This window comes from Erpetoichthys calabaricus, chromosome 7 (assembly GCF_900747795.2).
Source record: "Erpetoichthys calabaricus chromosome 7, fErpCal1.3, whole genome shotgun sequence".
Lineage (NCBI taxonomy): Eukaryota > Metazoa > Chordata > Cladistia > Polypteriformes > Polypteridae > Erpetoichthys > Erpetoichthys calabaricus.
In genome coordinates this window covers 172190308-172217719 of record NC_041400.2, presented here as the reverse complement: position 1 = coordinate 172217719, position 27412 = coordinate 172190308, and the positions used below count along the sequence as shown (strand labels likewise).

At 38.3% G+C, this 27412-nt stretch overlaps 1 protein-coding gene across 1 annotated transcript in view; it reads right to left on the bottom strand.

Annotated features, from left to right (window-relative positions):
- Positions 1 to 8803: 8803 nt before the first annotated feature.
- cmya5 (cardiomyopathy associated 5) overlaps positions 8804 to 27412 on the bottom strand; it is an 80529-nt gene continuing 61920 nt past the window's right edge. Inside the window, exons 9-13 of the mRNA XM_051929495.1 lie at positions 19405 to 19552; positions 17608 to 17741; positions 16343 to 16457; positions 12879 to 13055; positions 8804 to 11162 (exon numbers count right to left, since the gene is read on the bottom strand). Of these exons, the coding sequence (XP_051785455.1) occupies positions 10910 to 11162; positions 12879 to 13055; positions 16343 to 16457; positions 17608 to 17741; positions 19405 to 19552 (827 nt within the window). The 3' untranslated portion in view covers positions 8804 to 10909. The remainder of the gene's footprint in view (positions 11163 to 12878; positions 13056 to 16342; positions 16458 to 17607; positions 17742 to 19404; positions 19553 to 27412) is intronic.

Below are 27412 nucleotides of genomic sequence, written 5' to 3'. Positions count from 1 at the left end.
AAGCACAGGGGCTCGCTGGCAGATGAGTGTACATGGCTGGCAAGACACGAGGTACACAGAGGGCGACACCTACCTCCAGGGAGGAAGAGACAAGTCCACCAGAGAGACGCCAGTTGTTGGTCCAGCGAGAGAGGGAAGACTCAGGAAAGGACCAAGTGAAGATGGCAGACGAGAAGTGAGGTGTACCTAGGTCATGGATGGATGGATTAAAAGCCAGAAGTCTGTATAACCATCAGCATCAAGTGACTCCGTGAGAACCCTAACTACAAAGAGGACTATTTCATTTATGTTAGGTAGAATGCCCAAAGGGGACTGGGCGGTCTCGTGGCCTGGAACCCCTACAGATTTTATTTTTTTCTCCAGCCTTCTGGAGTTTTTTTTTGTTTTTTCTGTCCACCCTGGCCATCGGACCTTACTCCTTCTTATGTTAACTAAGGTTGTCTTATTTTAATTTCTTATTTGTCTTTTATTCTTCTTTTCTTCATTATGTAAAGCACTTTGAGCTACTTTTTGTATGAAAATGTGCTATATAAATAAATGTTGTTGTTGTTGTTGTTATCGTAACACCCCAAGGGACCCAGAAGTGAAAAGAAGGAACACTCACTCAATGAGGAAGAGACGCTGACAGGGATTTGACAGTGTGGCAAAACTTCTGTTGGGAAGCAAGCATCCAGCGAACAGAGTGTATCCGTGGACAGTTGAACGATTAATTATTGAGGTAACACATCATGCAAACTGCACTCCGCACCACTAAAGGTTGTATCTTCCACTTTTATGTTTTAACTGACTTTTAGAGCATGGACTGAGTGCTTTTCTTAAAAAAATAGGGGGGGGGGTTCCTTTCCGGATATTTTTACATTCTATTGTTCTTTTTTCTTCTTGGTGTACTTTATATTGTTGCTGTTGTTTTTCCTGAAATTGCTGCCATGTCTTTCATTGTGTTTACTCACCGCCCAATTTAAAGAATCCTGTGTCCTATTATCTGTAAATCTCAAGAGTTCCCAGTCTCTTAGTAGAACACTGTTCCGATGTGGTCCTGAGGTGGCACTTGTGTCCCATACCGGGTGGTCTGTTGTGTGGTGGATCTGGTAACATGCTGTAATCAGCAGACACTCTCAAACTCTCTCTTTTTGAGTAAACTGCCATGCTTTGTGTGTAATTCTAACTGAATTATTCAGTTTTGAGGACCCTGTGTGTGGACCTTTTTTCAGCTAATAGTGAATTTTTCCTTATCTGTTAAATTTTTCAAGAATGCAGAATTTAGTGATGGGTTTTGTGTATATAGTTTTGGGAAGTTTGTGTTGTATTCTGAACCAGTAGGGAAGGTTATAATAAGGTGTCCTGTCCTGACCAAACTGTGTAGTGGGTCTAACAAGTCCTCTGACATCATGCAGTCTAATGATGCCTTCATGTGCTGTCAGAGCTTTCACAGCTCCAGCTTGACATGTTACACCTTCCCACTCGTGTGTTTATGCAAGTTTCCACTCAGGCCTTTGGGAGAAACTCAAGGTCATTGTTGATTAGTAACTTGGATTTCCAAAGAAATAAGCAATTGAAGATAAAACTGTATTTTTTGATAAAAATATAAAGCAAATGAGACATTAAAATGCTCTAAATGCAATTCAACCATGAAAATGTTATTTCAGACTGATATGGTTATGTTTTCTTATTGTAAATGTAGACTTGGTGAAAGGTCAGAATTACGTCAACACAGAGAATTTCGAGAGCCTTGTTTTCTCTGAATTGTCCAACTGGGATCTCCAAACTCATAGAGCACAAACTCATATTTCCATTTTGTACGATACCACTTAAACACAGCTTAATTGTCACAATTTAAATGATTCAAGTTTCATTTTCTGTGTTGTTTTTCAGGTTTCTCATGGGCGCCGCTCTTTTGTTGCTGTGATGCTGCATGTTGCTGGCACATCAGCCATATGCTGCCCAACGTGTGACATTACAGCATATGGCTATCTACAGGACAGATTTGGTATTTCAAGGTATACTTTTACAAGATAGCATTTAGTACACTTTTAAAAATACTGTGTCATCCTTGTGGTTTAATAATAATAATAATAATAATTCATTACATTTATATAGCGCTTTTCTCAGTACTCAAATCACTATCCACACAGGGAGGAACCGGGAAGTGAACCCACAATCTTCCACAGTCTCCTTACTGCAAAGCAGCAGCACTACCACTGCACCACCTGTGAAGTTTAGAATGATCCAGTGGCCTAAACATGAAAACAGAAGTCTTAAAACATATGCAATATGTCCACTTTGAAGCGACACAGGTTACAATTTCAGAAATGGTGCCTTTGGCATTTCTAGGGGTATGTTTATAATAACAAACAGAAATCAGAAGTCACACATTTTATTCCAGATCAATGGCTCACTTTTTGCTGAGGCAGAGATACTTTTCTCTTGACACAGTCCATTGTGGATGCAGTTGGCATTTACTGTAAATAAGAAAGTAAAGCAGCACCCAGCCACACATGTCTCAGGTTGTTCAGCATGACATTGTCTTTCTTCTTCTTCATAGTCAGCCATGTTGCTGGTGTAAAGTGACAGCTTCTTGTTTAAACTCTGAGAAAAACCTTACCCTAAATACTTAGCTTCCTAGAAAAAGAACAGCAGCAATCACATCATTCACAAAAAGAGCTGCAGAAGACTTTGTGTGGGTCTGAAAAGAGACAAGCAATGAGGTGAAGAGAACAGCAGGACCTCTTTTAAAATGGCAGAATCTCACTATTTTTTTTTCCTTTCAAAATCCACATAGACTTTATTTTATTGTATGTGAGGCTTCTCAAGTCATGGATTGAAATTTAAAAACATCCCTAGCTTGAAAATGGCCACATTTATTATGTTTTACTGTTTTTTTTTTTACATTTAGACTGGTGCCCACTAGAGCCCATTTTAGACTGCAAGAGCAGACACAGTATTTTTCAAATGCATAACAAAATGCTTCATGTAATCACACAATGTTTTAGGGCAAATTATTGTAAAAAAATAACCTTGGCATCCTTTATCTTTTAAGCTCACACCAAGTACCAGTTAGCATCTGAATGTTGTGTAAATAAAGTAACAACATCACCAATGAATTCTATTTTTGATCAATCTAAAGGAAAAACAAAAGATATAGCCATTTACACATGGACCAGTGCTCACATCGTGTCTTAACAGTTTTGATTTGACTGTTTTAGTTTACCAAACTCTGATTGGTGTACCAGTGCTCATCTCACCACTCTGACAATGGCTTTAAAGGTACACTTGATCAAGTGCTGTGTTTCTTAATTAATCTTTATATTCAAGCAGGCTCCACACTAATGACATTTGTTCTAAGTCTCCTCTGTACAAGCCCAAAACCCAACACATTTTGATAGAAACATGCATTTTTTCATCCATCTTCTTCGATTTCAAAATCCCAGAAGCATCGGGCACAGGACAGGTCCCAAAACTGGAGGCCAGTCTATCGTAAAGGGTCTTTAAAACATCCTTTTATTCAGTTACAAATTTACACAACGGGTAAATCCGGATCATCATCAAATCATTACCATAGTGTGAAGTTCTCTTCTGGTTTAAATAAGCCACAGTCATACCAATTCCAAATAATTCCCACATAATAGAACAGAATGACGATAGAACTGTTGCTTTGACATTTGTGGTCATGAAAACCTTTTAGATGCCGGTGTTAGCTCAGTGCTTCCTCATTGGTCTCCCATTAGTTTGCCTACTGAGCAACAGAGCAATACGGGTGTGTACAACACCTTGACAACTCAGGGACCAACACAGAATTCCTCCACTTTGAACTCATCCAGCTTTCTGTCCCTGACTCCACCTGTCAGTGGATTACTAATTTCTTGTCAAATAGGAAAAAGCAGGTAAATTGGGGAAACTCACCTCTAACTACTGTACAATCAGGACTGGTGCCCCCTGGGATGTGTGCTTTCCCCACTGCTCTTCTTTCTCTATACTGATGACTGCACCTCCAAATACTCCCTGTCAAAATCAAAACCATCATTGGACTCAGCAGGAATGGGCCAGGTCTCCATACTAACATAAGGTTGAGCAGCTGACCCTTTGCTGAGGTTAGAACAAACTGGAGACAAACACATTCAAAACTGCAGAGAGAACAGTGGACATCAGGAGAAACAAGGCCCTCTCCATATTTAATAATAATATATCAGTTGTGGAAGCCTTCACGGTTCTGGGATCCACACTCTTACGGGACTTGAAATGGAAGACCAATGTACACTCCATCATAAAAAAGGCACAGTAATAGATGTACTTCCTACGACAATTGAGGGAGTTCAATCTACCATAGGAGCTGCTGATTTAGTTCAAGAAACACAGCAATTCTCGAGTCTGTTCCTAGCTTATCCACCACAGTGTGGTTTTGAATCGGCAACTAAATATGACAAAAACTGGCTACAACATATAGTCAGGTCTGACGAAAAATCACTGGCACCACTCTTCTCACCTTATAGGACAGGAATGAAAATGAAACAGGCAGAGAAAATCATCATTAACCCTTCACATCCAGCATCTCTGAACTTCTCCTATCCACCAGGCATTATGAACTAAACTGCCAGAACAAGCAGATATAAGAACAGTTTCTTTTAAGAGGCCATCAACCTGATGAATCATTAATGCAACTTCCAATGGCTGGGCTGAGCTCCAAGCCTCTCTCCATCACTCCTCCCCCCTCTCCCAATGTCTTGCAAATTCTGTGTTCATTCACTATTTCCTACACTGACTTGCACTGTGTGATCATATGTTTACATTCTATGTTTTGTATTTAATTCAGGTATGTACTTACCTATTGTGTGTATGTTTGTCATGCAAATATATGTGGAGAGTCAAAAATTATTCATATTCTGATTTTAGGGTCTCAAGGAGAGTCAAGAATGCTGGCACCCCATCCCAGATTTAAAACCAACCTGGGATGGGGTGCCACTTCATCATCAGACCCTACACATGATAATTGCCAGTCTACTTAAACTGTGGGACTTTGTTATGTGCAAGGAAAACTGAAATACCTGGGGAAAACCCCACCAGGAATAGGGAAAATATGTAAAGTACACATAGTTTGTGACTAGGCCTGGATCTAAACCCAGCCTCCTGGGCTTTAAGAAAACACCAGCTACCCTTCAGACAAAAGTCAAAAGCGAACTGTACAAACTTCATTCACAGTATCATCTTTTATTCATTAGCAACTGTTATGTAATATAATGTATATGATAAAACTAGCATATAAAGCACAAAAAAAACATTTTTACAGGTGTTTAAAGAAATAAATAAACAATCCAAACACACAAAAGGTGTGTTGATACAGTAAACACTGCCGACAGTACCCATTTCAGCAAGAACTTCAGTAAAGAATTAATGAATAATTTACCTGGGAGGATTGAACCAGTTTGGCTTTTAAGTAGATTGATGTAAGCAATGGGAAAACCTTCTCATAGACACATTTGACATACAGTCTACCTACAAAAAGTACCCCTAACACACTTAGGTTTTCACATTTTATTGTCATACATTGAATCTGAGCAGATTTAATTTTGTGCTTTTAACACTGATCTACAGAAAAAAGACAATTTCGTGCCACAAAAAAACAGATCTCTACAAAGTGGTCTAAATGAATCACAAATATAAAACACAAAATAACTAATTGCTTAAGTATTCACCTCCTTTACCATGACACCCCTAAATCCTCACTGTTAAAGCCAGTTGGCTTTAGAAGTCATAGAATTAGTTCAGTGGAAATCACCTACTGTATCTGGGGCTTCCATTTATTGTATTATAAATGCATCTTATCTGCAAGTTTCAACCTGTGGTGTGTCAGTAAGGTGGCCTAATCTACATAATGAAGGCAATCTGACATTCCAAGCAACTCCATGAAAAGGTGATTGAAAAGCAAAAGCTAAGAGATCTCCAAGTCATTGAATATCCCTTGTTGGGAGCATGTGTTGATAGCACACACCCACCACATAACAGAATACCTGGATTGGGATCCAATTGGTTGGATTGCCGATCCCCAAGTTTTCCCTGTAAATTGGAGGACCTGCTTGTAGGGCTGGGTGCAGATTAATGTCATACCCAGGACAAAGCAATTGCAGGTTAAGGGCCTTGCTCAAGGGCCCAGTGGAGTAGAGTCACTTCTGCCATTTACAGGATTCAAACCGGCAACCTCTTGATTGCTGGTGCAGATCCCTAGCCTCAGAGCCACCATTCCACTCTTAGTGTCCAGTTAAATCAGTCATTAAAAAATGAAGAGTATGGCACAGTTGCTAGAGCTGGCTGTCCACAAAAAATTAGTGATTGTGCAAGAAGAATACTAGTGAGTCAGACCACTAAACTGACCTAAGAGAACTGTGAAGGAGTTACATGCTACAGCGATGTAGAATTGGAAAGACTGTGCAGATAACAATTGAAGATGTGAGTTCCAAAATCTGCTAATTACACCTTTTGCTAAAATTTAGTGAACACGTGATTGTGACTTTTCATGCAGTTGGTCATGCGCCGAAAACATATTGGAGCTTCAAAACCTGCTAATTGCAACAGTGTAGCGCTGTAGTTTTAGGGATTTAGTTTCAAAATCTGCTTACGGACCCAGATTTTCCTATTTATCTCCAAAATTTATCTTTTGTACTTAGCTGATTTAGGAACTGAGCTCTTCAATTGTTACCTGGGTGCTTCACCTATCACAGCTTTATTGGAGAATGACAAAGAGAAAGTTACTGTTAAATACAAAAAAAAAAAAAGGTAAAGTAACACTTCCGGTTAATGGAAATAACCCAAAAGTTGATAGAAATGTATGTTTTGTATCTAATACTTGTATGCAAAATTTGGTTGACCTATGCGAAAGCATTATCATGTTTACATATACACACACACACACACACACACACAGACAGACAGACAAACAGATATAATTCCAAAAATTGTATTTTCGGACTCAGGGAGGTCTAAAAGCGTCGAGATTCATCAAAATCTCGACATTGAATCTTTGGGCGATTACAATACTTTCCCTATACTTCATATACGAGAAAGTAAAAAAACACAGTTTAACAGTAGGCTCGGGAAACAAGGGGGAAGACACTGGAATTGGCTAGAAGAAGGTTCTAGGGTCTGAGGAGACTAAAATTGAGCTTTTTAGCCATTATACTAAACATCATGTTTGGAGTAAGCCAAATACTGCACATTATCAAAAACACACCACCCTACCATGAAACAAAGTATAGACAGTAAAATGAATGCAGCAAAATACAGGGAAATCCTGGAGGAAAACCTGATGAACTCTGCAAGAAACCTGAGAAGATTTGTTTTCCAGTAGGACAATGATCCCTCACTTAAAGCCAAAGCTACACAGGAATTTCTTAAAAACAACAATGTGAATGGCTTGGAGTGGCCAAATCAGAATTCAGACCTCAATCCAACTGAGAACTGGTGACTGGACTTGAAAAAGGCTGCTCATTCATGACCCCCTTGTAATCCAGATGTGTTATCCAGATGTGCAAAGCTGATACAGAGAGGCCTGTGAACACAGACTCAAGGCTGTCGTGGTTGTGTCTACTAAATACTGACTTGAAGATGCCAAGTACTTATGCTGTCAATTATTTGGAAACACTTTAGTTTAGGCACTGTGAAAAGATATTTATAATTCATTTACTAACATGTAACAAAACCTTAACACTTCTTTGAGTCTTCATAACACTTACAAAGCATCAGTAAAGTGTTTATTCATCTCTGTAATGTGACCTACTAACAACACTTCACTTTGGAGTGGTCTGAGGCGGTTTAAATGAGACCAATTTCTCTTGATATCACATACTTAGTATAAGACCTGTGAATCCTTCATATTAACAAGTAATTTTATCATATATCTATTTGTCATGCTGCACAAAGATTAATAGCCACTGTATTAATGTTTTATAAAAAAAGCCTTTGATAAGATCTTGCTGCATAAGAGTAAATGAGTGATAGGCACATTTCTGTAGTACCTAAACTTAAGTGTAATCAATTATTTTGTGTTTTATATTTGTAATTAATTTAGACCTCTTTGCAGAGATCTGTTTTCAATTTGACATTAAGGAGTGTTTTTCTATTGATCAATGTCAAAAAAAGTCAACTTAAATCCACTGTGATTCAATGTTGGATAACAATAAAATGTGAATACTTTTCATAGGCCCTGTATTGACAATCAATCCTCTCAAATCAGGATGAGGCAAAGATATTATCAATTAGCCCAACTTGAGCTCAAAGATGTCTGAGCAGTACCTTCTACATCTTCCTGTTTTTTGCTCATTGTGTGCTGTCATAGTAGTTGTGCTATCTGACTATAGAGACTCACTGATCATGATACACAACTGTAATTCAAAAACAATAATTACTTTTAAAAGATACTTTGAAAACAATATTTAGCTCTATGGTGCTTTGCAGATATATACATTTCAAAGGCCATTGTGCACGTTGGGATCTCCTAACAATTGTGGCATAGATCTTGTATGTACTGTGAGCACTGGCACAAAATCAAAGGAACTGATACAAATGGCAAATATAACAGCAAAACATGATGTGTGTTGCAGATAACTTGAAAAGGACTGAAACCTGGGAGTTTTAAAGTTCTTTTATATAAAGCATACTTTTAAGTACCTTAATGAATCTGAGCACCACCAATGGCATCCTAACTAATGTTTTATGCATCAGGCTCTGCAAAATCATTGCCGGCATAGTCCGACATAAGTGTAACCGGCCTGATGATCTTGATGGTACCCTGTCTAGTATAATAATATAAAAAAACATTAAAATCAACCAGTGCCTGTAAAAGAGATCCAATGGCAATAAATTATTAGGCTCTCTGCACCACCTAAGGAATCAACGCCACAATTTAATTTAAGCCCCCCTGATCATCAAAGTATATCCATGTAGTGTGAAAATGTGCAAGTCAAGAGCAGAAGGTTAAAAGAACAGGAGAACATCCTATGAGTGAGCTTCAAGAGATAAAGATGTAGAGACACACTGGTAAAAGGATGACTCGGCGTGAGAAGGAAAGGTGTGCTTAGCAGTTGCCAGAACTTGTAGGATGAAGTGCATCAGTAGGGTTGAGGATGTTGCATCCTGGATGAAACAATTAACCCAGAAAATGCCATGTCTCTATAAATGAGACTGAAGGGATCAAAGAGGTTTGAGACGTGATTACAAGAAGTTTTGGGCAACAGAAAAGTTCACATGGTCACTGCCTGGGACCAGGTTGTCTTTTAAAAGGAAGGGTCAGCCAGTGCTTTCCAAAACTGCCATGTCATTCCTTTCAGAGAATACAGTATGAAAGATGCCTGGTGTGGGGTCACTAAGTGCCACTTAAGGCTGTTCTAAATGAGTGACCCTTTAACAAAACATGAATCACCAAATATCCAACAAAATGGGTTTATGGATGGTGGAAGAGGATTAATATTTTCTCACTACAGAAATCTTGCTGTGTCTGGAATCAAGAGAAGAAAAATCAGGACAATGAGAGATTGGCGGCAAGAAAGGGAGTGTTTGGTGGTTATTTTTTGCACAGGGAAGTGTAGCAGCAATCCTGCCAGGTAGACAGGGGTTCAAGACCCATTCAGGAAGAGATTTGCTTTTGTTTACTTTGTGTTCTTCGTTTGTTAATTCCCTTATTGTGTTATTTCCAATAAATAAGGATTTTTTTATATGTTTAGTCCCCTTGGCATTATTCTAGGTGTTGATGGTTGCCACAGGGACACTGGCCTTCATAAAGTAGTAATCTGCCAATGCTCTGCCTAAGGCAATATGAAAGTAATTATTTCATCAAAGTAAATCACAGTACTACAGAAATACATTATAAATAAATAACATTAACTCCTGCAACCCACACGGTTGACAGTTCAAGCCGCAGCCCTGATTTGCATGACGACCCTGAGCCAGTCATGTATGCAGCCAGTGCTCCAGTGTGCCAGTCCTTGTGCTTCAGCCCACAGCATCCTTGTCTCAATCCCAAGCAATTCCATTTAAATGTCTTATTTGTAAGCAATTTTACTCAACCACTGTACATGTAAACCATTATGGGATGCGTTGTTCAACACTGGAAGGTTCTCTATAAAATAAGGTTAGTATATTTGCTTGTAAGCACCCTGGGAATGAAGCTATCGAAAATAAAATCTGCTTGCCTTGGAATTAATACTCATCATAAGACTTGAGCACAACGAAAACTTGTTCTTCCATTGGAATATTTAAACTTAATACTTGGAGTGTGTTTTACTGATAGCATTTACAAACTTCTATAAACTGCTTATATAGAAATTTTTCCAGTCTTTTATAAACTTATAAAGTGGCAAAAGCAGACGCCAGCTGAAAGACATTTAACCTGCCTTACCCTTGGGGCAAAACCTATAAATTTGGTTTGATACAAATATACATGTGGAAAAAAAAAGCTTTCCCAAATGTGTCCTTCACACGATATATACTGCTGCCAACACAAGAAATGTTTCACTGAGAGAGAAAAAATAATGACGATTTATACAGTGGATTATAGATTACTACCTGGATTCCCTCTGTAGGCTCCCAAGGTCACTGACATTGGAAAACACAACAAAAACCTTGCTAATTTTTAAATATAAAGCTTTCATCAGAAGATATATTTTCCCAGAAAAATAAACAATTTATTCAGCCTATGCTTGTGAAATGCTGCTTTAAACCTCAAAAAAATCCCCAACCCCAAATGCATCAGGGCATCGCAAATCAGGAACATGCACACAGTTAACCATGAGCTTTACCACGTGTACTCCGTCATTCTTTATTTGCTGAGGAGGCAGACCACTAGTACCATAAGAGCTTATTTTTCAAGCCACACTATGTGAAAGAATTTCAACACCTTTGGAGAGCCAGAGATTCACATGGGTTGTTAACTGTGCTTTACGATGTCTGGCGTTTCAGTGCCAGAGCACAGACTCAGAGAGCCAGGTTTCTCCAGTGCAAAAGCAGGGTGGCACGGTTCTGTGAAAATGTGCCGACACGAGTAGAGCAACTGTCCAGTCTGTGCATTGAAGAAGAGCAGCCGGCCATTCACGTAGTCAAGCAGAGTCCCAATGGTGCTTGGCACATTGACAACCTGGATGTCAGCCTGTGACATGTTGTGAAGGAACTCAAACCTGTGACTGGGGGGGAAAAGAAAGGAATGAATGACAACTTATAAAATTGATAAAGATTTGATTTGTGTGTATAGTGCTTCTACAAAGATCATAAGGCAACCACTTGTGTGCCATCTCATGGTCATTTTGAAGTGATCAGAAGCTCTAGTGTAACGTATTACGACACAACACATCTTACTGCTTTCTGACATATTCGGCAAGATGCATTTGGCTGCACATGTAAAGAATCCACTGGTGTGGAGTTCTCTGTCTGTATAACTTATGAACAACATACAGGATATAAGTTAAGGACTGATCTGACAGTTTAGTTTTGACTATACAGTCATTCAGCGAGTGGTCACTGGTTCAAGCCTGGAAGGGGGACAGCCTATGCCATTTGCATAGTCTATGAGGGCAGCACAAAACAAATTTAATAAAGAGTGAAACAGTGTTATTGAGTGAATGGCGTCGCACTGCACTGAAGAAGAGTACTTGTGAATTCTTGGTAAAGGGGCATCCCTTTAGAGCAGCAAGAAAAAAAGTTCATTTTCCAGGAGTATAAACTCCTAGTTTGGAAGGTTTCTTTTCTTTTTAGACTGCCACCGTAGTCTAGTTTGTTTAGGCAGATGTGAGCACGCCTATTGCACTGTGGTGCAGACCAAAACAACTGTACTTTGACCCACTGGAAACTATGGTGTCAGTGCGATACCAAACAAACCCTAGAGCAAATCGTGTAAGGTAGGATGTGATGGGATATGGGACTGATCTAGCATAAAGAAATACTGTGCATTATGGGAAATTTGAACTAGTAATTAAGCAACCTCAGTATAAAATTATAAGTGTGCATAAAACAACTCACAGAAGTATCAGTCAATCAAACTAATCCTAGCACCTGATTCAGCCTCAGAGCCTCTTTTTCTCTCTCACGATCAGATTGGATAGCTATAAAAAAAGACCATATAAAAAAAGGTGTAGATTCACTTGTGATCTGGTAGATCCAATCAGCTATATACGAAGTTGGTGAGAAATGAATGCCTTTTGTGACCAACGACCAAATCTTACACATCAAGAGTGATGTGTACAGCTAGGGCAACTTCTCACTGCAATCACACTTATGGAGCACGCAGTAACATTGACACTATGTTGTAAATGCAAAACAAACATTCTCAAGTGAACATTATTAACAAATATTTACAGACGACAGATATGTAATTTGAGGTAACCTAAATAGAGGTGACGTTCAGGCTATTAGGAAGTAAATGGATGGCATTAGGGTGGTGGCTCATTGTTTGTACAAACATGACTCTATAGGTGAACAGCATCCCGGTTGCTTTTCATAAAGCACTCTTGATGTGATGTGTGGCAATTTTATTAAAAGTCACATAAATTTTAAGTTCTACCTATTTGCTCCACGAATGGCACATTATACATTATATTTAAAACTGACAGGCTGATACTAAAGTAGTCAGAGTAGTTTATTACATTGAGAGGACAGGTGGACCTAATAAAGAGGCTGCTTACTGTATAAAAGTTTTGTATGTTTTGTATGGGATTTTCATGTTGTGACCATGTGCTGGATCAAATACATATTTGGTTCATCCCAATTTGGATAATCTCAAAAAACATATGGAATTTTGATATTAGCATGCTTACTGTGATAACAATATTCTCTTTCTTTGGATCTTCAATTAAAAACTGCAATAACAATAATAACAAACCAAAAAAAAAAAGAGGCTGGCTAACCTTTTTGATAAGGGGTAGCAGTGGATACACCATGAAGAACTGTTCTGTCCTAATGGGGTGTCTCTTGGAGCTGAAGCATATGCCACTCCAATCCGGTATGCTTCACTGCCTCCCACTGCTGTTTCCCAATAGTGAAATCCTCGTGGGGGTAGCAATTCTCCTAATATCCCTAAACAACTAAACAGACAGGAAGAATTAAAAGTGAATTGCTTCTAAGATGATTCGATTTACATTGAAGGATACATCGTCCAGAAAAAAAAATGTAGTTAAAATTGTGAAAAAACATTTCAACATATTCTTCATAAAAATATACATTACAAAAGGCCCACTGCAGAGAAGAGCACCCATTTCTAGGCTCAAAATCTCACCCTGAAAATCTTAAGGAACTGCATTTTTTTGTCCTTGATCAGTGTTGACAACATGGGGGACAAAGCCCCAATCTTTAAAATTTGCAAAGGCAACTTCTGGATCTCTTTACTTTATTACCTATAACCAACCACTTGATCTGTTAAAATGTGCTTCTAATTTGCAATTTATACAGTGCAATCTTCATATAAGAACCAAAACAAAACACAGTTCTCAAACTGGCACAAGAATGGACATCAAATCTAACCAAAGGTGTGAACACACTCTGCTTAAAAACAGTCCAAATGACCTAAAAGGCTGAAAGTGAACACCACAAACATTGATAATAAGCAACACAACACAAAGCTTGCAAGAAAAGGGCAAAGTTTTGTAATTAAGCATTTTCAGGTACTAGGTGAATAGCTAGGACATGAGCTTACTCAAAACAAATGAGTAATTGTATTGTCTTATAAAGCGCTTCTTAAACATATCTGTGAAAAGTATATTCTGCTAGAAAATGTTATTGGGCACTAACATGAATGCAAGGAAAATCATGAAATTTAAAAGAACAGGAGACACAGGATTTTATCATCCATTATTCTTCATAGCTAGCTAAATATCATGACCTTAAGGATATGTCCATAGTCCAGCCGGAATAATGTCACATAAAGAATATAAATTGAAAGGCAGATATTATGATACTAGAGAAACTAATGGTCATTTTAAACAGACAAGGTCAAAACCAGAATTCAAACACCAAATCATAAAAACAGGAAGCAAACTAAATCCCATGATAAGAGAGCCACAGCACCTTAATGTCTTTGCAGTCTTAGGACATGACAACAATGCAATTTTTTACAGTAGATGTTCGTATATACTAGACAAAACTAATATGTGGATAGAAAACCAGACATTAAATGTCAATAGCAGAGCAATATACGTGTTAAATTAGGTATAAAGTGTATGCCACAAAGAATGTGGATACCGTTCATACTGAACCCTAACCTAACTTCCATCCTAAAACTGCACTGATGCCACACAGTGCTGCAGCTCTGCAAATATATGATATTGAAACTCCGTCACTAAATTTTTCCTAGTCAAATTCTTTCTAAATTATTTGTATTGTTTCTTCTCCCACAGCAATTGTAATCAAGTTTCATGTATAAAGTTCTTACTTAGGGCGGCACGGTGGCGCAGTGGTAGCGCTGCTGCCTCGCAGTTAGGAGACCCAGGTTCGCTTCCCGGGTCCTCCCTGCGTGGAGTTTGCATGTTCTCCCCGTGTCTGCGTGGGTTTCCTCCGGGCGCTCCGGTTTCCTCCCACAGTCCAAAGACATGCAGGTTAGGTGGATTGATGATTCTAAATTGGCCCTAGTGTGTGCTTGGTGTGTGGGTGTGTTTGTGTGTGTCCTGCGGTGGGTTGGCACCCTGCCCGGGATTGGTTCCCTGCCTTGTGCCCTGTGTTGGCTGGGATTGGCTCCAGCAGACCCCCGTGACCCTGTGTTCGGATTCAGCGGGTTGGAAAATGGATGGATGGAAGTTCTTACTTATGATAAAATAGCAGGGTTCCACCAACTAAATTTTGGAATTAAACATACCTTATGGTGTTCCTCTGTACAAATAGGGAGTCTGAGTAAAATTTGGCAGAGATAGGTTCAATGGTGTGGATTTGCATAACAGGCAAACACATTCACACAAACACACATTACAGAAAAGCGTTATATAAATGTAATGAATTATTATTATTTTACATGTTAGATAGCCACAGTAGCTTTATTGGCCAACAGGCTTGTACACTAACACACTGCAGTGATGTCAGCACATACTGTAGCTCAGAGAGTTGGTGCTGTTGTCACTCTTAATCTCCTTGGTGTTAACCCTGAGTGTGACTCAGGCTCTGAATTCTATGCAATTTCATTTAAACCCAGTCTGACTCAGGACGATGTGTAATGATATGCTTTATAGTGTTAAGTCCACATAACTCTCAGGACAGTATTCTGCTGTCATCTAGTGTATGAAATAATACCATGTTGCAAAAAACATGAATATTTCTATGCCTTATGTCCGTCTGTGGTAACTCTAAGGTAACTCATTAATATTCATAATGGAGAAGGTGTATCCAATGAAAAACACAATGACAAACAAAAAAACAGTAAAGGCAGTTTTAGCACAATCTGAAATTGAACCATTGCTCAAATCGCACGGTATTGATGAGTATATGAATTGGTCATTAGACATTGATACAGATAGTGAAACTCATGCATACAGCACTGTACGACCAAACTGCCATGATATACCCTGTGAATTTAGTTTCACGAAGCTTCATCGTGGTGTGACAATAACTGCGTGACAAAAAGGCAAAATAATTTCCATCAACTGCAAAGACAAGAAACATGTTAATCCCTTAAGCACTGTTCAAAATGCACAACTGTCAATGCTCACGTCAGGGGAAATGTGGAAATCACTAAGCCTTGTGCTGTGATAGCCACAATAACACAACAGGTATGTCGATAATGTGGATCAGGAACCAGCATTCTACCCTCTCATTTTCAAGAAACGAATAACATATTCTAAGAAAAGTTCACAGAGAAATGGGCCTCTGCTGTCCTGATTGCAACATTTGACTATGCATTGGTGACGGTTTCAAAACATATCACATGAAGGACGTGTAGTAAAGCTGCATACAGTAAGTACAGCAGTGAACACAAGAAATACCTTTTCTTTAATTTATGGGACGTTTTGGTATTTACAGGTGTCAGTTACATGTAATAAATCATTTTCACGTTGACAAAAACATTTTTGGCTCATTTTTCCTGGTGTGAAAATAATGCTTAGGAGGTTGATCATGTCACTGGCAAAATTCTCCTTGAAAGTCCACCAAAATGTAAATAATTACTACCAGGAATAACATACCACAAAAAAATAATTAGGGCAAAACAACCTGAGCCTCCACTCTGCACTGGAGAAGACATGTTCTTATTTAGTGGATAAGAACCATTACTTTGTTCCACCTCCAGAACAAACCATTACTTTGTTCCACCTTTAGCACATCCCATCACAATATGATTTATAAATAGATAATTAAAAAATGTAGAAATTACATTACATTAATAGTCACTTACTCATTGAGGTTAGCTCTTTGTTTGAATGTCTGTTCATGGTAGAAAACCATCTTGTTATCTTCTGAAAATGCAAGAGCTGAGTTTGCAGTTTCCTTAAGGAAGTGAAACCTAGTTCCTGTTTGAAAGGATAAAATACATTCTTGGATTAAAGTTTAAATAACAAACATTAATTCATTCAATTATTTTACAAATTTGATTGATCCAATACAAGGTCAGAGGGGGGTTAAAGAAGTATGGGATCAAATCTAAGTATGATCATTATCTGTGTGGAGACTGAATGTTCTCTTTTTGTTTGTGTCGGCTTCCTCCCAAATATGTACAGATTATGTTGAATGGTCTCAAAATTGTACTGGCATTGGTTAGTGTGGGAGTATGCTCTAATGGGTTGGTTCCTATAATATATTTTATGCGTCGGCTTTTATTTTTAAATGTGCTATGTATACGTCAACATGTTTTCCATTTGGTTGCTGTGCTTAGATGTGTGTCTCTTAGTTATCTGGGTAGTTGTGTTATGTAAGTGTTGGCAAGAAACAAATTCCTTAGTGCATCTGCTATTGTCAGCTGCTTTATCGAACACTGATAATGTAATAGTGTTATTCTCTTTTTAAAATGTTATGATACCCAAGACATAACAGTTCCTGAATTGTGTCTAGTGCTGTTAGGGCTGGCCTGCTGGATCCTTGGACCCCACAAATAGAGTTCAGATGAAGGATGAATGTATAAATGAATGGATTACCACTTGTATTATCTAGGAGGTATTCAACAAGCCAAGAGAGAAACCTTGCAATTTCATTTCCTCACAGGTGGCGCAGTGGTAGTGCTGCTGCTTTGCAGTAAGGAGACTGTGGAAGATTGTGGGTTCGCTTCCCAGTTCCAACCTGTGTGGATAGCACTTTGAGTACTAAGAAAAGCGCTATATAAATGTAATGAATTATTATTATTATTATTATTTCATATCTCCATTACTAGTTCTAGTCTTTATTTAAATGAGACATTTTTATGGCTCCTTTATATATTGCTCAAATGAGTTCAGTCTCGTACCAATACAGTCACATTATAAACATTCTTTCTTCCCTTTGAGTTGTAATGTTTAATATTCTCGGTCACCAAAGATAGCTCACAGGTAGAAGTGTTTCAGCAGTCAGTATTTCAAGGTAAAGACACTTTCAGCTCTACATAGCCTTCTGTATACAACTTCTTTCCATTCCAATAAGGTAATACAGCTTGTCTAAAAATCTGAAGATATTATTTAACATAGAGCTTACCTTTTGTAGAAATAAGAGCAGCTTCACTTTGTTCACTAGAGCCAGCATAGTTAACTGCTTTAAGGTAGAAAAGATAATTTTCATTTGGCTGCAAGAGTACCTTCTGTTCACAGTTTCTAATTCCTGATATAGACCTGAAATACAAATGAGGATAAACCTTGTAAAAAATTTAAACACTGTCTCTACAGCCTAGTTTTGCGGGGGCTGGATGTGATTCTCAAGTGAGAATATATGTCAGGGGACAACTCGTTAAAGTTTGTAGTGAATTGTGGATATATCCACTGCTGCAAAGGCTTCGCCCCCAGGGCTTCATCCTAAAACACCTGCCACCTGCAGGATTCCATTAAGGATATCTCAGTACTCCTCTCCATTCAGCTTTCTCAAAACGCTGAATAGCTTCCCAGATCCTGCTGCTGAAAAACAACCCCAAAGCATGATGTCCCCACCACTATCCTTTACTGTTGGAATGGTATTGCACAGGTGATGAGTGATGCCTGGTTTCCTCAAGAGATGACTCTTAAAATTGAGACCAAAGAAAGAATTAAATCTTGGTTTCATCAAACTAGAGAATCTTGTTTCCAGATTCTGATAGTCATCAATTTCCTTTTTGCAAACTCCAAGTGGGCTTTGATGCATCTTATACTGAGGACAGCCTTTCATCTTGCCACTCTGCAATAAAGCCCAAATTACTGGAGTGTTGCAGTGATGGTTTTCCTTCGGGAAGTTTCTCCCATCTGTACAAAGGTTCTCTGGAGCTCTGTTAGAGTGACCATCAGTATTCTTGGTCACCTCTCTTGCCAAGGACCATCTCCTCTAATCATACAGTTTGGCCAGGAAAGCCAGCTCTAAGCAGAGTCAGGGTTGTTCCAAAATGCTTCCTTTCAAGAATTATGGAGGCCATTGTGCTCTTGGGAACCTTCAATGTCATTTAGCTGCCTTTTTCCAAACTCTGGAAGGCTCCAATGTTTCTTTTATTGAGGAAAGGCATCTGTCTGGCCACTCTGCCATAAAGCCCAGATCAATGGGGAGTTGGAGGGGTGGTTGTCCTTCTAGAAGTTCCTTTCATCTTGCCACAAGTTCTCTGAAGCTTTGCCAGCATGTCTGTTGGGTTCTTGTTCACCTCTCTTACCACAGCCCTCTCCCACATTTTCTCAGTTTGTCCAGGTGTTCAGCTGTAGGAAGATTTGAGGCCATTGTGCTATTGAGAGCCTTCAGTGTTACAGAAATTTTCTGCATCTGCACCACAACACAATCCTGTCTCTAAGCTCTGTAGGAAATTATTTCAACCCCATGGCTTGGTTTTTGCTCAACTGTGGGACCTTCTATACACATGCTTGTGCCTTTCCAAATCATATGCCATCAATTGAACTTACCACAGATGGACTCCAAATAAGGTGTAGAAACATCTCAACAGTGATCAATGTAATAGGATACAGCTGTGCCAGATTGCAAGTGTCATAGCAAACAGTCTGACTGTTTTGTCCATGTGATACTTCAGCTTTCTATTTTTAATACATTTACAAAAAATTCTAACATCCTGTTTACAACTTGTCATTCTAGGGTATTGAGTGTTGTTTGATAAGGAAAAATAATAATTTAAAAGACTTCAGCACAAGGCTGCAACATAAAGAATGTAAAAAGTGAAGGGGTCTGAGCACTTTTTGAATGCACTATTTATACAGTTACTCTCTTCATGCAGAGCAGTAATATGCAAAGGTTATGTGCAGCTAATGAGATCCAGTTAGCATTATTTTAAACATGAAATATAGAAGGAATACAATTACTAGCCACACTGACCTGAGCCCTTCTCCCTCACAGGCATACTGTCGGCAGTACTCCAGAGTGAAAGACTCCACAGCGGCCAGGTTTGCTGATTGCCATCGAATGATGGCCGTGTCCCAGCACACAGTGCATTCCTCAGACTTGATTACAGGGCAAGAGGGAGCTGTAAACAGCACATGACATCAAATGAGGCTGGGCCAAGAAGCTTATGAATTTCTATTAGACAAACTTTATTACTAAATTGAAGTTTATGTCATCTTGTTTTTATTAACTATAAACAAGTGTTTAAACATCAGTAATTTTAAAAGAAACAGAAACGCTTGTTTCACATCCACTCCACTGCTTTGGATGCAAATGCAAAACATGATGGGATGAGGCAAAGAGCAAGGTGGCAGTTGAACCAATTTTGTTACTGACAATGTTAAAGGGCCAAGAGGTACTATTTGTGCTTTGCTTTATAACCCAGTTATTAACGTAACAATCAAAAACAAATAAATAAGGTAGTGTTCATTGACTTATACAGTATGACAGGAGGAGATATTTCTGTTATTTTCCTTCTTTATCAGTAAGGATAAAAGTAGTTTTCTGTGGATGGAAAAATATATGCACCATCTAAAATGGGATATGCATTGACAACACAAAGGTTTTGAGTACTCTTCATGGGTTCAGCAAGAGCCATTTTCTTAAAATTAGTTTACACAGGCTCTTAAATCCCTACTCAACACATGGGAGCAATTTTTCATTAGATTATACTGATCCTTCCTTTCCTGCTCAGGAGACCATTTTTGATTAAGACAGCTCCATCCATCTCTGTATAATGAATGGATGCAGAAATGGCAATGGCCATTTTTGTTGACTTGGACAGATCCACCCATTCAGATGCAGCACACAGGGCACTAAAGACCATTTATTTGTTATGTGTGAATGTGAATTTGTCAAGTTTTCATCACAATTTCAAAACGCTATTTATATATTAGTTTACAAGGTCTACCTGTCCTTAAGTAAAAATGATAGGGCAGCACCAAACATTTCTTTTTATTAGGTAAGGTAGGCCCATTAATTCATCCTTTTCTGAACACACTTTTATAAAACATGACCAAATGGGGGTCATAGCTAATTCCTGCTAAAATACAGAAAAGGCAAAAAAAAACAAAAAAAACACAGGGATAGGATGCACCTCAACTGCAGTGCTTACTTATTCAAGTTAGAATTTAGAATTTCTGTACTTCTTTCAACTATATAAGAGAACTGGAAACCTACAGAAACATGGACACAACATGCAAGTCCACAGAGAAGTCAAACTCAGGTAAGGGTGAGGTCTGTGAGGCAGCAGTGGCACAAGTAACGGAGTATGGGCCCCAATATACTCTTCCTAAGGTCGTCCAAAACTTTTTAAGGACCTGTTTATTTAACTAACCTATTTAGTCAAATCATTTGGAATTTCAGACTGTTAATGTCAGTCAACAAGGCTGAATTGTACATGCACTGTAACTCAAAGAGGCCATTTGTGTTTGAACGTCTATCGAACTAAAACATGAGAGGGTGATTACATACACCACATTACATTATTTTGTAACATGGCCTTTTTTTTTAGAACATTACAACAGTCTTGACAAGAGCTAGCCATGCAGCCAACAACATCGCTATTTCTCCAAAATGACATCAAGTTTTGAAGGTCCCTAATATCCTAATGTGTACCACACTACTTTGTAAGTTATTCCATGTGTCTCTGAATCTCTGTGAGGAAACCTGAGAAATTGACCTCTAACAAGTTTCCATATGTGTCCTAGTTCTCTTGCTGTAGAATTTATTTAAAGTAACAGACAGGATCCACCATTATAATTCCCTTCATAATATTACAGTTCAATAATATCACCTCTTAATCTCAATGACGTTATTTATCACAATTTATTTAAACTAAAAAGATTCAGCTCCTTTGACTGTTCCTCATAGATCTTACTTCGCAGTTGGAATTAGCCTGGTCGCTTTTCTCTGGATTTTCTCTAAAGCAACTAGAGAGACCAAAACTGCAAATAGTACTCCAGATCAGGCCTCGGTAATGCACTATATAGTTTAAGCATAACCTCCTTTGACTTGTACTCCAAACTTCAAATTTGAACATCATATTAGCCTTCTAAATCAGCTCTGTGCATTGTCCGGATGTAGACACTCTCCAACTAAATACACAGAGCATTCACAGGAAGCCATGGCATGCCCTAAAATCTGCCATGGTGAACCAGGTAGGGAATATGAAGGTCTTACTTCTTATGGAAATGGACAGGCAGTTCAGGTACATTATGAGTCCTCAGCTCTTAAAATGTAAACCAGGAATCAGGTATGTGGTGAAAACAGAAGCCACCAGGGGGCAGTGTTGTTTGGCAGCCTTGAGAGTTGGAAGTGGTTTCTACTGATCACAGAATGAATTCCAGGGACAGATAAGAAGTAATCTTACAACATGGTTTAAAATTTAATTTTTAGCCAGAATCCAGAAGACACGTTAGAGGCATGAGTTCAATGGAGAAAGGGCAGAAGCCAATACAATGGTAAAAGGTGAGAGGAATATGGCAAAGGTATTGAAAATAAGGAATATTGCCTACAGTTGGCCCGGTGTATGGATGTGGGACCATTTGAACTTGTTATCATGGCATCTGGCACATTCTAAAAGCTGTTTTTGTTTATTTATGTTTGTTTTAATATTACCTTATTGTTTCTAAGTACTCTCAGCTTTACATGGTAACACTGCCTGTTTTAATATTACCTTATTACTTCCAGTTACTATTGGCTTAACATGGTAATATTGCCAATCTAGAAGCTATAATATGATTGCTGTTGCTAGGTACATCACATACATATCAATGTGTAACATAATGGGTATGGTTTCTTTCATATAAACAGATCATGTTTTCACCGAGATTTGAGCTGGAGAATCCCTGCAGCTCCATTAATTGCTTTGCTAAACAGAAGACATCAAAAGGACAACTAAAATGCAACATAAAAGAAAAACAAAAAAGAAATATTTGTTTTCTTCTGTGTTTATTAGGGACCTACATCTCTAGATTGAGTAAGAGTCCCAAGAAAATCAACTGGAGGGTTATTTATTTTGTTCTGTTTACCCTTCATCTGCTGCATGACTTCTATTTTTTCATCTGCCATATTATTCTGCAAAGCATTGCAGCACTTTTGTGTATTTTTGGATGCCTTTATATAAATTATATTTTCTGTTTTGACTTTAACCTGATCAAAAGAAAAAAAAAAGCTTCATCAATTTTTAGACAACTGTTAGATTGTAATAACCCAGTAAAAACGCAGTCAGCTTTATAAAATAAGCACATGATGTCAGCTTCTGTTTTCTCCAATGAAATGAAACTTAGGAAAATACAAAATATATAAAGAATGTTAAATAGTACTAATCCAACACATCTTGACAAACTGGAAGCTAATCTGCATCAAAGTTAAAAGGACCATTTTTGAGAAATGTCTTTTATCTGGCACCTTCAACTAGGCTGGTCACAGGTTTAACAAATTGCCAGGACAGCCAGGGTTTTATGAAACCAAATCATTACATGACAACAAAATTAAGACAGGATGACTTCTGTAGGCATATATATGGCTTGACTCAGTTGAGTAACATAAAAGGTCCTTAGCAAGCCTAAACCTTGTTGAAGTAAGCTTAAGAGAGACTGTGTACTGCTTACTGTAATGGAAAAGGTCAGTACTAAAGAAATGAGGAAAAGTAAAAGGGGAAGGAAAAAATCATTTTCTAAAACTGTTATGTTTTAGCCATGGCTTCTCCCTTGGCTTATGTTTATCTGTTGTTTACTGGTCCTTTTATGTACATTGGTTTTGATTGTATCAATAAATATTGTTCTGTCCATTCATTAATTATACATTTATCTGTTTTCTTTTAATTTTATCATTTTTGTTTTATCATTTAGCTTCTACTGTATGTGTGTAATGTTGTTGTGTCGTGTTCTTTGTGTTTTGTAGATGGGCCCCAAAGAGGCAAGGCCACCATTACCTCACCACTAAGAAAATGCCTCAGGCTATAAAGTAGATTGGGTTTGTTCATTTGAATGAGCTTTGGTGGAGTTGAGGTTTGTTATTGCGAGTGTTGCCTTTATTTTGATTTTATTGGTTATTCTGAAATTTTACATGTCTTTTGATTTCGTTTTCTGGATTATTGTATTCCGACTTGGTCATTCTGATTTGCCTTTTAGGCACTTATTTTGCCATTTTGATATTTGTGAATATTGTATTATTTTTCTTCATTTTTGATTAATAAGATCTTTCTTAATAAAGATTATTTCCTTTGCTCTTCTTTACACAAGCTAGGGGTTGATGGTTATAACCTTCCTTGTGGGGCATTTTCATTATTTTGGGACACTGTTTATATATTTTTGAACCTTTGAAACCAAAGCCAAATTTGACCAGGTGTAGGCAAAAGCATCACAACAGAAAAAGGTAGAGGGTGTGTTAATAGACAAGCAAAATAGCTGGTGACTAATTCCTAAAACATTAGAGCTGAAGAAGAGGTTAAAAATCAGAACTAACAAATGAGATCCCTGTGCAAAAATAGGTTTTACTTTTATCCAAAGGTAAAATGCTAATTGCGGAGCACCATTATCTTAAATACTTGATGCTCATTGATGTCATGCATTGCAGTGCTAAGGTGATAGCAACATGAGGCTTGTACCCCACAACAGCATGGTTATGATCTTGCAGAAGTAACATTAAATTGTAGGTCTTTGATTATGAGAAAACCTGAACAAAATGCTGAAATAATGACATCACCATCATAACAAAATGCTTAGATAGAAAGATAATCAGGAGTGAGTCACAACAACAATTAATAAGAATCATGACAGTATGGTTCTCCCTTTTCTAATTCTCTCCTATTATCTGGATAATTTTCAAGGGTAATGCTGTTAGCTGAGATTGATCTGAATTCAGACATTTGAAGGAGTGGCTTTCAAAAATTGTTACGTTACCTTTAGTATTTTATATTTTGAGAGTCTGACATCTCATAGTTTTACCGCTTTTCAGGAAACTAAAGACCTTATTATACCCATTTGAATTACAATTTCTTTGTAAGACATTTTCCAATAGTATGCACTATGAAACTAATCATAAAGAACATATGTTGCCAGACTGCCTACATCCCTATTCTTTCACCAGCCATACAATTATAACTTCTCTGTGGTCCACCAAAATATCCAAAAATTGCAGATAGATGGAAAGCTACATGGACTAGTAGATGGAAGCAAAATAGAGTCAAGGAAGCAGCAATGTCAAAAGCCAAAAAGGGTCATTAATCAAAACAACAGGCAGTTACGCAAACCGAAAGTCATAGTAAAAAAACAAAGAAAAATCTAGTCCTTAAATTATACCATACCATTTTTTAAGCATGATTAATCCTGAGCAGAAATGTGGGGAGATGGAGCATATCCTAGCAAGCATACGGTGCAAGACAGGAACAATCCCTGGATAGGGTGCCTGCCCATCACAGGGCAAACACAATCCCCACACGCATACCACACACATGAATCTAGGGCCAATTTAGCATTGCCAATCCACCTAACCTGTATATCTTTGCACTGTGTGAGGAAACTAAATTGACTTTTATCAAGATAAACACACCACAAGAATTTACACAGTGTACAGAAACTTGGAAAGAATGGCCAGCATGCCACTATGTTTAACAGGTGGTGAATGATGGCTCAAATTAGACCTCAAATGCCTCTTGATTGGCAACCAACATAGTACTAGTAAACAGTACTGGCATGATGATGAAGGGATAGCTATACAATAACAGCAAGTATCCAAAAAACCAAATACAAAATGAAGTTCTATGAAGAAACATCAACTTTATCAAAAAACCCCAAATAATGACACTGTACTTTTACTTTATATAGCACTTTTGACAGTGGAAGTGTTTTACAGAGCAAGTCAGGACTATCCATCCACCAATAGTGATGAATATCATCACTCATTGGATTTACTGTCTCACTCAAAAACTGCAGATACCAAAATACATTTGAACAACTTGATGCAGAGCTGAATAAAAATGTAAAAGATGATTCATGAAATACATAAAAATCGAAAGAAAATTAATTGCTTCTGATTTCCAGGAATAAAACTACAAATTACAGTGCATCCGGAAAGTATTCACAGCGCATCACTTTTTCCACATTTTGTTATGTTACAGCCTTATTCCAAAATGGATTAAATTCATTTTTTCCTCAGAATTCTACACACAACACCCCATAATGACAACGTGAAAAAAGTTTACTTGAGGTTTTTGCAAATTTATTAAAAATAAAAAAATTGAGAAAGCACATGTACGTAAGTATTCACAGCCTTTGCCATGAAGCTCAAAATTGAGCTCAGGTGCATCCTGTTTCCCCTGATCATCCTTGAGATGTTTCTACAGCTTAATTGGAGTCCACCTGTGGTAAATTCAGTTGATTGGACATAATTTGGAAAGGCACACACCTGTCTATATAAGGTCCCACAGTTGACAGGTCATGTCAGAGCACAAACCAAGCATGAAGTCAAAGGAATTGTCTGTAGACCTCCGAGACAGGATTGTCTCGAGGCACATATCTGGGGAAGGTTACAGAAAAATTTCTGCTGCTTTGAAGGTCCCAATGAGCACAGTGGCCTCCATCATCTGTAAGTGAAAGAAGTTCGAAACCACCAGGACTCTTCCTAGAGCTGGCCGGCCATCTAAACTGAGCGATCGGGGGAGAAGGGCCTTAGTTAGGGAGGTGACCAAGAACCCCGATGGTCACTCTGTCAGAGCTCCAGAAGTCCTCTGTGGAGAGAGGAGAACCTTCCAGAAGGACAACCATCTCTCCAGCAATCCACCAATCAGGCCTGTATGGTAGAGTGGTCAGAAGGAAGCCACTCCTTAGTAAAAGGCACATGGCAGCCCACCTGGAGTTTGCCAAAAGGCACCTGAAGGACTCTCAGACCATGAGAAAGAAAATTCTCTGGTCTGATGAGACAAAGTTTGAACTCTTTGGTGTGAATGCCAGGCGTCACGTTTGGAGGAAACCTGGTACCGCTCATCATCAAGATAATACCATCCCTACAGTGAAGCATGGTGATGGCAGCATCATGCTGTGGGGATGTTTTTCAGCGGCAGGGACTGGGAGACTAGTCAGGATAAAGGGAAAGATGACTGCAGCAATGTACAGAGACATCCTGGATGAAAACCTGCTCCAGAGCGCTCTTGACCTCAGACTGGGGCGACAGTTCATCTTTCAGCAGGACAATGACCCTAAGCACACAGCCAAGATATCAAAGGAGGGGCTTTAGGACAACTGTGTGAATGTCCTTGAGTGGCCCAGCCAGAGCCCAGACTTGAATCCGATTGAAGATCTCTGGAGAGATCTTAAAATGGCTGTGCACCGACGCGTCCCATCCAACCTGATGGAGCTTGAGAGGTGCTGCAAAGAGGAATGGGCGAAACTAGCCAAGGATAGGTGTGCCAAGCTTGTGGCATCATATTCAAAAAGACTTGAGGCTGTAATTGCTGCCAAAGGTGCATCGACAAAGTATTGAGCAAAGGCTGTGAATACTTATGTACATGTGATTTCTCAGTTTTTTTATTTTTAATAAATTAGCAAAAATCTCAAGTAAACTTTTTTCACGTTGTCGTTATGGGGTGTTGTGTGCAGAATTCTGAGGAAAAAAATGAATGTAATCCATTTTGGAATAAGGCTGTAACATAACAAAATGTGGAAAAAGTGATGCATTGTGAATACTTTCCGGATGCACTGTATCTTCGCAGGAGTACTTTGCATTGATTTCTTTTCCTTTACTGGAGACGATAACAAATCCTTTTCCTTCAGATAAAATGACATGAATCATACAGTGTTCTTAATTAGTTGTGTCAGCAAGTTAAAACAGTTGAAAAATAACTACTACATATCTTACAATACAGATGAAAAACAAAAAGTACAAATTGGTTGGAATAATACACAAAGCAATAAGGTCATAACATTTTTTATTCCATTGG